General features: G+C 42.5%; 1 protein-coding gene across 1 annotated transcript in view; it reads right to left on the bottom strand.

The window, feature by feature from the left end:
• Positions 1–6,490: 6,490 nt before the first annotated feature.
• myl2b (myosin, light chain 2b, regulatory, cardiac, slow) overlaps positions 6,491–11,663 on the bottom strand; it is a gene marked incomplete at its 3' end in the record, with an annotated part of 5,285 nt that continues 112 nt past the window's right edge. The window contains exons 2-7 of the mRNA XM_084324547.1: positions 10,366–10,455; positions 9,488–9,563; positions 8,025–8,129; positions 7,781–7,859; positions 7,242–7,290; positions 6,491–6,595 (exon numbers count right to left, since the gene is read on the bottom strand). Coding sequence (XP_084180673.1) covers positions 6,491–6,595; positions 7,242–7,290; positions 7,781–7,859; positions 8,025–8,129; positions 9,488–9,563; positions 10,366–10,455 — 504 coding nt within the window. The remainder of the gene's footprint in view (positions 6,596–7,241; positions 7,291–7,780; positions 7,860–8,024; positions 8,130–9,487; positions 9,564–10,365; positions 10,456–11,663) is intronic.

The raw sequence follows: 11,663 nt of genomic DNA, 5'->3' as shown, positions 1-11,663 counted from the left end.
ACATTAACACTTTCAGAGCCATTGCTTAACCTTGATTTACCCATTGAATGCCACCATCCACTTCAATGTTATCTTAAAAACGCCTAATCTGGGCGGCTACGTGGCGTAGTGGGCAAGGCGCTCGCCACGAAATGCTGGAGACGCTGGGCTCGTCAGTTCGAGCCCAGCGCTCCACATTTGCTTTCAGTTTAGCTGGTCATCCGTACTAATACACATTGGCCGTATTAGGGGGTGGGAAACTGATGGGTGGGGATCGGGCGTTGTGGACAGCGACTCCTACAGGTCGGTTGGTGCGCCTGCGCAGTAGAATCAGGAAGTGTCGGGGGCAGCGTGAGCCTCCCACGCGTTACTCCTCGCCACTGAGAGATCGAGCTGCGCAGGTGAAAAGATGCGACTGCTGTTACCTCAAGTACCGGAGGGGACTTGTGCTATGTATGACTTAGTCCACATTCCAGCCGGCTTGTGGGAGGCAAGAAACAGCGTCCGTGACAGGGGAGGGTTGAATTGGATGATACGAAATTGGGATGGGAGAAAATATAGAAAATGGGAGAAAAAGGTGGATAAAAAAAAAAGAAACGCCTAATCTATGTTTTAAATTATGGCTATGTGTCTAATCTGCCCGTCGCTTATCAATGACTCGTTTTCCAGTCAACATTGTTGAAGCGGATTGTTTTTTTATCGGTTCATTTTCGTTTTATAGCATTTTGAAAAGCCCTCGTTTTCAAGGAAAATATAAAGATTCCATGATAAAAGACATTTACTGGAATATTCTAGAATACACAAAAACTTTGTCATTTTTCGGCCTATTTATGAATCGTTTTCAAATAAACGCTAGATTATCGATAGTATATGTGTACGTATGCACGCTATAGAGGCGATCTGAAAAATCTATTATCTTATTTCCTCATCAGCGATCGCGCACAAACAGCCACATCACACATAGGGCAAACGCTGAGATCTCAGCGAATACAACTCTGATTATCCCAAGACTGGTAAAATAGATTCCTTACCTCAGATCAGATGTTCTCCAAAAAGATCATTCCAATTCATGATCGCCATTCCAAATATCGATCACGCTTATTGATTGAGTATTGGCTGCTGTAAATATATATTCCAGGCTGATTCCCGTCCCACGATGACTTCCATGTTGATCAGACTTCTTGCCAGCACAAGGAACCAGCTGGCTCCGCCCCTACATATCTACAGATCCCAGGTCAGTCTAAGCGACTGACCTGCAGTTACACAGGGATAGACGATAGGGGGCGCTTTTTCCCATTCTGAGCTCCTGTAGGGGCTGCCTGTACGTTAATGCCAAGCAAGCAGTGCAAAAATGCTTCCGCATTCGTCACCGCACGCTAGTGCGGTAAAGCGCCCTTCTTTTCAGACAAATGCTACCGTGCGTGCACCGGCGGCGGCGTGCTCGCTCAGGTGCGTGCGTGCGCCGGCGTGCTCGCGCGATGTGCCCGCGCATGCGACACGAGCGGAGCTCAATATATATAAGTCACCGCCCCTTAATCAGTATCTGCCACTAGCTCAATCGGCAAGGACACATGGCTGTGGATCCTATGGCTTGTTTGCTGGCGAGTTCGAATCCCATCGAAAATATTTTTTAACGTGATTTTTTTTTAACGTGTATTCTTTCGCCGATTAAGGTTAGGCATTGTTTCGGAGTTGGTTAAGGTTAGAACGGTTAAGTTTAGGCGCTGTTAAGGAGCTGGTTAAGGTTAGAGTTTGTCAAAGAGAATGGCAATATAATTTCTATGGTTAAGGTTAGGCATGGTTATGATTAAGGTTAAGGTTAGGCATTGTTTCGGAGTTGGTTAAGGTTAGAACGGTTAAGTTTAGGCGTTGTTAAGGAGCTGGTTAAGGTTAGAGTTTGTCAAAGAGAATGGCAATAGACAGCCTATTTCCGCGCGACCTGGGCGCTGGGCGGCGGAAAATGAAAGGCGCATTACTGCATGCCACTACGGTAAATTTTTGCACTGCTTGCTTGGCATAAAGCTACACGCGTAGGGGCTGCTGTACCAACGGGAGACTCGGTTGATGAAATATGATTTCAGATCGCTAATAAAACAATAAAACGAGATATGTCGTCCGTGGCACTGAAAGGGTTAAAGGGGAACACCACTAAAATAAAAAATTCTAATATATTATGGAGACAGTTGCTCATTTTCATTAATGTTCTTGTACTGTCTTAGACCGGATTAATAATATGTATGCATTCTGAAATTGGGCATAGTGTCACAATCACGTCCAGAGCCTCTCTCTCTCCCCCCCTGATTCCACGCCCTTATATGGGCAGCTTCCTGTCGAGGTGTTCACACGCTGTCAGCACACGGCTATCTGCACACCTGAGCCGCGCCATCACCAGCTCTGATAAGAGTCCTGCGGTTCCTGCCACTCAACGTCCGAGTGTTGCTATACCTACCTAGGTACGAGGACGTATCCTACCTTGCTGCTCTATCTGAATCCTTGCCTTGCTCTAACCTCCGTTCTCCGTGCCCAGGACCACCCGCTGCCGGCCTCATAGACACCACCCGCCATGACGTTCCCGTGGAGCACGAGGAGTGCTCCTGCTCGCACCTGTCGAACATTCCTGTATTGTTTACCCTGTCTGCATGGTACCTATTGCCACCTGGACTGCTATTGGGCTCCAGTTTAACGCTACACCTAACACATAGTTCCTTTTTATCATTTAACATTTCTAAGGAAGATGTATATTTATCAGGTACTGAAATTGTCTTTGTGAGCTGCTGGAATGTATGTGAGGCATCTTATGTGTCAAATTTGGCTCACATATCTATAACTAGACATCCCCGAACAACCCAAATTCTCAATCTACCTTTTGTGACCATGCCTCAAATTCAAGTCATTGAGGGGTAGTTCATGTTTTTAGTTTTATGAGAATAGTGCCACCATGAGGCCAGATGACTTCACAGGCCTCCTTGCTATGGTAAGGCAAATATATTATATTTGTCAAGTTTGATGGAAATTGGATCAGGAGATACACTAGTTTGAGTGTTGAAAGTTTGACTTAATGGAGGTGCTAGAAGGAAGGCCATGGGGTCACCAACATCAATAGAGTTCATCCTCTAGTCTAGGGGTCATGAATGTGCACAGGAGATTAGAAAAGATTTAAATGAATGGTATTCGAGATACATTAATTCTAAAGTTTAAAATTTGGTCTGATGGTGGCACTAGAGGAAAGGTCATGGGGCAACCATAATCAATAGAGTTCATCCTCTAGGGCAGGGGTCGGCAACCCTAGGCACGCGGGACCATTTCCATAGGCACGCGGGGGGGGGGGGGGGGGCAGCATAAAAAAAAAAAAAAAAAAAAAAAATTATTATTATTATTATTATTATTATTTTTTTTTTTTACTTCGCTTTGAAATATTATTGTGAAATGTTTTGCACTGTTGTCGCATATCTCTTGTTGAAATCCTCCCACAGGTTCTTTTTTGTAAGTCGACTGTTCTGCACACCCCTATATTATGACAGCAATCAGCTGTTCCCATGTGCTCCGCTGTAGCCGGCCTCCCGCCGGCCTCCCGCAGCAGTCGCGCCAGGTAACACACAGTGCTGAGGTTGCATTCTGTGCAGTGTCATGATCAACCCCCGCTAAGAAATCAAAGCAAATTCGCACATTCCAGCCCTCGTGGACAGACGATTACGGGTTTGTGGACCGTCAGAAGGACCGTGCTATGTGTTCTTTCTGTTTGGAAAATGTAGTTTGCCAAACATCATCTGTGAAACGCCATTTCGAGACTAAGCATAAAACAAGTTTCAAGGATCAGGCGGATAAGGCAGAATCCATTAAACGTGCCGTCGCCAGGTATGGGAAGCAAGCCAGCACCCTCAAAGTGTTCACAAGCGCTAAAAAACACGCAACTGAAGCAATTGCTATCGCATTGCTCATTGCATTGCAAAACGTGGAAAGCCATTCACGGATGGCGACGTATATAGGCTTTTATCTGTACCTCATATATTTTGTTTGAAGGCTTGCCAAATAAAGAGACAATAAAAGCAAGGATAAAAGATATCCCCACCATGTCAACGGAACGTTGCAATGGCTTTGCTGACGGTCTTCGGGTCAACATACCTCTGTGAGCAGATCTTTTCGCACATGAAGTACGTGCTCAACCCCTCCCGGAGTCGATTGACAACCGACCACTCCGAAGCATGTGTCCAGCTTAAAGTGACTAATTACACCCCCCAAATAACCGGAGCTCAGCCAGGCAAAACACTGACGCGACAGGTAGGCTGCTGTTTATTTTCCTGTACATCGGTTTGCATGTTAACTTGAACTTGAACGTGCATATGCAGGGCTCTACGCATAATAGATCATACGCACAATCGCGCATATATTATTATTATTATTATTATGCGGTATGTGTAGGGGAGCTGTCCACTGTGCATGTGGTGCTGAACCTCTCTCTCTCTCTCTCTCTCTCTCTCTCTCTCTCTCTATCTCTCTCTCTCTCTCTCTCTCTCTCTCTCTCTCTCTCTCTCTCTCTCTCTCTCTCTCTCTCTCTCTCTCTCTCTCTCTCGTGGAGCACAGTGTGCTTTGCGTGTGCACTGTGTGTGTGCCATCATGTTAACGTTAGCCTCAGTTAAACTTAAACCTTGCGACGCCTCGTTAGATGAAGCTGTGTTCTGAGGTGTTCTGAGCTTCTGAGCTGTGTCATGTGACAATAGTACACATATTTAATTGAAACCCTTTATTTGTTTATTATTTCAATTTAGCTGGAAATACATTGCTACATCATTCAGTAACATTTGCAGAGCCTTATAACAAAAACATTATTACGGTCACCATTGTGACCAGTGCTTAATCAACACATTTTATTATTTATTTTTCTATTATTTCATTGAACATGTTAAAAGCCATTTTTCTTACTCAAAATGTGAGTATTACCAAGTCAACTTGTGTTCTTAAAACAATGACAATAAACATAGTTTTATTAGGTTGAAATAATGTGGTTGTGTACTTATTTTTCTGTTAACTTATTATGGATTGAAAACTGAGCACAGTAACTGAACTCAATATTTTTAAGTTTGGGTAACTTATTATTATTTATTTTTGTACAGTTCTCCATTAGGCCTGTAGGTGGAGCTATGGTGTGTGCTGTGTCCAAAAATGAATGGGCAAATGTGAGTGAAATGGTCGCACTGTATGCAGCTGTTTGTCTGCATTGCACCCCCCCCCCTCCCCAACTCAGATTTAGGGTTGATACAACCATCATAATAATATTGTTAATAATAACAATAACAATAATGATGTAATAATGTAAGAATTATCATTAAAAAGACCTGATTATGAGAGAAAAAAAAATACGATGCATGGAATATTGTTGAGGCACACTAGTTACAACTATATTTCAAATAGGCACTCCATGTCAAAAAGGTTGCTGACCCCTGCTCTAGGGTCATGAATCTGCACCACAAATTTAAAAAGATTTGAATGAAAGTGATTTGAGTTATCGCAACGGATCAACGGTGACAGTTGAGGTAAATCCATAATATCCCAGAGACTCGTCATTCAGGGATATAATAATATCTGCTCTTCAGGTATCTTCTCCACAGAATGTCATCAGGCCCTCTAACTCCACATATTGCCAATATTGGCTCCATCCACACAAGACACTTTTACCTTGTGGTATAAAACAAATCTGAGGCTTTTCAGCATGCAGCATAGCCTACATATGCCTATTCTGACTGCAGTATCTAAAAAAAAATACCACTGCATATATACACATTTATCCAGGTACAGTTACTCAGCAACACAGAAAATACATTAAAAAAACTTTTGATGCCAAATGTGTCCCCCCAAACCTGTCTGTATTGAATTGATGTATCACTTCCTGTGTGTCAGATGACTTTCCCAGGAATGTCCTATCAGACACCAATGTTTAGAACAGCCAAGAACAGCAAATGTAAAGTGTTCATGAACTGGGTTTAGGTAAAATCACTATTGCGTTATATCAGCTGGTGATAGAGAGACGTTTATATGTAAATGTATGAGATTATTCATTTTAAGTATTGTGTAATGAACAATCACTAATTTCAGACTGTAAACTGGGTAGGAGAAATTAAGAGGCATACTGCGGTACCTTAACAAACACCATCAAAATCGTCTTGAGCTAGGAAATTCTGTACACAAATGTCAAAGAGGACAACTAATCTCTTTGCTTACACCTTTAGTTTTCAAACATTTAGTCCTGCAGAATCAAATGTGAGTGAATTGAAGCAAGATAGTATGGATGTTTTGAAATACTCTACTTAATTAATTAATTAATTAATTAATTAATTAATCAATTAATTAATTAATTAATTACTCTGTTAATTAATTCATATATCAATTAATTCATTAATTCATTCATACCAGAAATAAATGAACTATCATTAATTTGAGGAATCAATTAATCTTTTGTGATTTGCATTTTATTTGGACTGTTTTCTGCAGTCACAGTCACGTCTACAATGTGAATCTATTCTTGGTCTTTTTCCTCCCCATGTGTTATTATGTAGACCAGGTTCTTGTAGTCTAGGTTTCCTGCCACATCTGGGGGGAATGCAGTGAACATCTGCTCCATCTGTCAGAACGAAGAGGAAAGATTACATTTTATGTCAACGAATGATTCAACCTTTGTATTTCATGTGTTTCAAGTGAAACAAGGGCCAATATTATGAACCCAGGAACGGAATTTAACAAATGAACTGGACTTTGAAGAAGTCTTTTTATTCATTGCACACATTGACAATGTCGTCATCCAGTGACACACACATGCGATGGGCGGCACACACACAGATACACACACATGCAATTGTTTCTTTTTTGGGTCACCGATGATGTTTTCCTCTCTGCGTTTGACCCATCCCGTCGTCCTTCCCCCCAAGGGCAGCCGGGAGCAGACATGGGCTGCGGCGTGGGGCCGCGCCCGGGGACCAATCCAAGTGTTCCTGTCCATCTTCGTCAGGGACGCAACAGCATTAGCGATCTGTTCTGCATGTTTTTCCATTGGGTTTATCTTATCGGGGGGGAAACCCTTGCAAGCACGGGGAGAACATGCAAACTCCACATAGAAAGGCCCGGGAGATACCCCACCTGGGTAACTGGCAACGCGGCAACCTGGTCCCCAAGCGGGAATCAAACCCTGGACCTTCTAGCTGTGAGGCGACAGTGTTAACCACTACACCACCGTGCCGCCTGTTGACCAAACCATATCCAGTCAGTCTTACCTCTTCAGGAGAAAACCGGTCTGCTTGAGTCGTCAACATCTGTGTCACACTGTAAAAACAAGCAGTGGTGATGACAAGTAGTTGTATGTACACTTCCCACACATATCCAACATCAGTGCACAACAGAGATAATCACAAGTCCAGAGATACCTACATAAGTCCAACATCAGTGCACTACAGAGATAATCACAAGTCCAGAGTCACAAGTCCAACATCAGTGTGTAAGATACTCACAAATCCTACATAGATACTCACAAGTTAGATCAAATCCCAATGTCAATCCACTTCAAAGATACTCACATCTAAATATACCTTCTGAAGTCCAACATCTATGCACTACAATGTTAGTCACAACAATCTTCAAACAACCTTCAAAGATACTCACTAGTATGATGACCCCCCCAAGTCAACCATCAGTGCACTTTAAAGATACTCACAAATTTAAAGATACCTCAAGTCCAACGTTCAAGATACTCCTAAAGATACACACACGTCTGTGTGGATATACCCACAAGTGAAACATCTACAAAGATACTCACAAATCCTTTTTTAACGTTCCCTTTCCCTCAGGGTCAAATACTTTGAAGGCATTGAGGATAGTTTCCTCTGGGTCAGCACCTGAAGCCAGACAAGGACACAACAAATGATGATTTATCTTCTGTGCTTAAATGCTGCCAGCAGCCTCTCAATCAATAAAGTGAAAAGTGGAACTTGAGTTTTAAGCATCTCTAAATTCCTATGTCACTCTCTCTGAGATTCTGCACATCTGAACAATCTTATCACCTTTTAGCTTCTCCCCAAACATGCTGAGAAAGACTGTGAAATTAATGGGTCCTGGTGCTTCCTTCAGCATCTCATCAATCTCCTCTTGCTTCACATTTAAACGACCTAGAGAGGGTTGATAGATTAAGTGTTATAGAGCTGACACTATAACACCTTTACAAATATGTGAGCAATGCCAGTGGCCTACTAGCCCTACTACTAACCCTTGGACACAGACACACATGTACTCAGATGTACACACACACACACACACACACACACACACACACACACACACACACACACACACACACACACACACACACACACACACACACACACACACACACACACACACACACACACACACACACACACACACACACACACACACACACACACACACACACACACACACACACACACACACACACTGTGAGCGACAAATATGCACATATGTAAAAAGATTCAATATATATACTGTGGCAGATATCAACCCCCCTCTCATGGATATGTGAAGGATGGGAGATATTACTGCCACGGAAGGAGTGGAAACAATTAGTACTGATAGAACACACCTGTGCAGCATTAGTTCAACCACATCTCACACGCACACACCCCAGACACACACACTACAAATACACTAGGATAGAGAGAGTTGAGTTGAGTGGAGGTGAGGTGAGGTTGGAATTATTGTATTGAGAGAGAGATTGTGTGTACGGAGTTTTGCGAGGTGAGAGGTAGTGAGAGGAGAGGTGAAGGCGAGAAGGTGTTCATTGTGTACTGGACCCTGGACTGGCTGAGAAACCCCCTTGTGTACTGACCCTGGACCGGACGACTACTCTGAGTATTGAACAATCCCGTTTTTGTACGAGAGCCTGTTTTTGTGTTTTGACCATCGGACTGTATTACGACCATTCTATTTGCCCATCGTACTATTATTCTGCCTGTAAATCAATAAATATTCTTATTGATTGATATTGCACTTGTGTGGACGTTTGAATTTGTTTGTTTTTGAACCGTGACGAGTCTGAACACCACCAGGCTCGTCACAATATATATTCATTTGAATAATCGATTAATAAAATCCCAGATCAATCTTTTTTTTGTATTTTAAATAAAAACTATATTAATGTAACTGCTTTGTGGTCAATTCTTTATGTAAACATTAATATTTTGATATCGCATCAGGCTAGAGGGTTCCTTGTAAAATTTACACCATTAGTTCTCTGAGAATCTTTCTTAACCAAGCTAAATTGGTATTGTAATTGAAATATCCCTAACTGAATTGATATTGAATCAGATCGGGAATCAAATCAAATCGTGACCTTGTGAATTGGAATCAAATCGATTTTGGAAATCATACCCAGCTCTAATGTACACACCAGCCCACACAGACAAACTAAATAGCAGTTATTTATATTGATTTATTGCCTATCCCAACATGCATGCAGGCACAAACACGCAGTCCTGCTTCAACTTACCCAAAGCTGCAAAGGTGTCTCTAAGGTCATTCTTGTCTATGAAACCATCTCTGTTTTGGTCCATGATAGTAAAGGCCTGTTGTTGTAGTTGAAAATGATTAATTGTTACATAATGTCTATTGTCGTCTGTCTGATATACTCAATGCTAAATAAACATTCATCACTATATTTATTAGTTTACAAGTAATTATAAATTAGAAACAAATATTTCGCTCATTCTTCTCTGTGAAACCGTCTCCATGAAAGGCCTCTTGAAGGTTGACTATAACACACTGCACTGTTTTTTTTTTATATCCACTTCTTCTCCCATTTTTCTATATTTTTCTCCCATCCCAATTTCGTATCATCCAATTCAACCCTCCCCTGTCACGAACGCTGTTTCTTGCCTCCCACAAGCCGGCTGCAATGTGGACTAAGTCATACATAGCACAAGTCCCCTCCGGTACTTGAGGTAACAGCAGTCGCATCTTTTCACCTGCGCAGCTCGATCTCTCAGTGGCGAGGAGTAACGCGTGGGAGGCTCACGCTGCCCCCGACACTTCCTGATTCTACTGCGCAGGCGCACCAACCGACCTGTAGGAGTCGCTGTCCACAACGCCCGATCCCCACCCATCAGTTTCCCACCCCCTAATACGGCCAATGTGTATTAGTACGGACGGCCAGCTAAACTGAAAGCAATGTGGAGCGCTGGGCTCGAACAGGCAAGCCCAGCGTCTCCGTCATTCGTGGCGAGCGCATTGCCCACTACGCCACGTAGCCGCCCTAACACACTGCACTGTTTATGTGGGTCTGTCTGATATACTCAGTGCTGCATACGCATTCTTCTCAGGAAATTTGCAATTAATTCTATGTGGGAAAACAATTGGCAGATCACTGACTTCTTTGAACTCCTGGATCTGGGTTTGTTCAAACATGGAGAACACGTTAGAGTTGGCTCCCTCTGCTCTCCTCTTTGCTTTCTTGGGTGCCTGCAGGGGTTGAAAAAGACACTCTAATTAGATACAGTGCTGCTGGCATAATCATCACCTGTGTTTGTGCTTCATTATCAGTTTACTGTGACATGTTCTTATGACAACAAACTAATAATCAAGTAACTTAATAACGATGTGGCATTAATTGTGCAACAGAGGCACGGTTTACGTTGGAGCACATATTTCATAATGAGGGATTAGAATCACTGTCAGTTTGTGATGGAAATATTTACTCAAGCCCCCACTTCTTCTCTGGTTATGTATAATAAGCCTGGTGAGGGAGTGGTCCTCTCTCCTCCCTCTCGCAGAGCCCCTGGATCAGATGAGGGATTACGCAGTGGGGCCTGGGTGGTGACAGGGTGGTATACACTGAGCCACGTTTGACTGGCAATCCCGTGGAGGCAAGGATTATGTCGAGCTATTTACATGACTGCCAAGGAACCGTGAAAACAGTGCAAGGGAATGCAGTCTGATGACATCATACTGCTTGGATCCGCTGGCCCCTCGACAGCTGCTGTCTACCCCTTGTTGTGGATTAGCTAGTTGTATATCATATGGATGGATGGAAGGTCATTGTGTCTCTTGGCATTTTGCTCAGCTCCTGTTTTTTTGTGTGTTTCTCCCCCGAGGATTGTTTGCGTTGAGTCAAGTTTTAAGAGGATCCCCACAATCATGGAAATTGAGGAAAATATTTACCATTCCTCACTGCCTTCCAATACAGTGATACAGCCTTAGTGCATCAACACAAACTGTGCTATGCTATATTAGTTCATGTAGAATATTGTAAAAGCTTAAAATATATGTTATTGTTGTCCCTGGTTTGTGTCGCATGTCCTCTTCTCTTCTCTTCGCTTATCTACTGCTCTGTGGACACCTTAACTTTCCAAAGGTGTTAGGTAAAGGGGTATAGCAATTCATCTAAATGATCAAATCAAAACATAACCTTGAAATCGAAAGTCAAATCAGATTGTAGATTTGGTGAATGACCACAGCACTGACGATGAGGTTGTATGGCTTCATAAATGTCTTAAGACATGTTGTTTAAGGAAACACTAGCTTTTGTTAAAAAATGTCAGTGCCATGCCTTAATCTGAAGTAGAAAAATAAATCTACTTTTGCACAAGTGCATGAATGTTAAAAGGTGTGTTAGAGAAATGTTTGTTCTCTAACAGATTGGCTTGATTTGTTAATATGTATCAATATAT

The sequence above is a fragment of the Notolepis coatsorum genome, assembly GCF_963971535.1.
Source record: "Notolepis coatsorum genome assembly, chromosome: 1".
NCBI classification, from domain to species: domain Eukaryota; kingdom Metazoa; phylum Chordata; class Actinopteri; order Aulopiformes; family Paralepididae; genus Notolepis; species Notolepis coatsorum.
The sequence above is the reverse complement of the archived record's forward strand: the minus strand, read 5'-3'. Positions and strand labels throughout refer to the sequence as shown.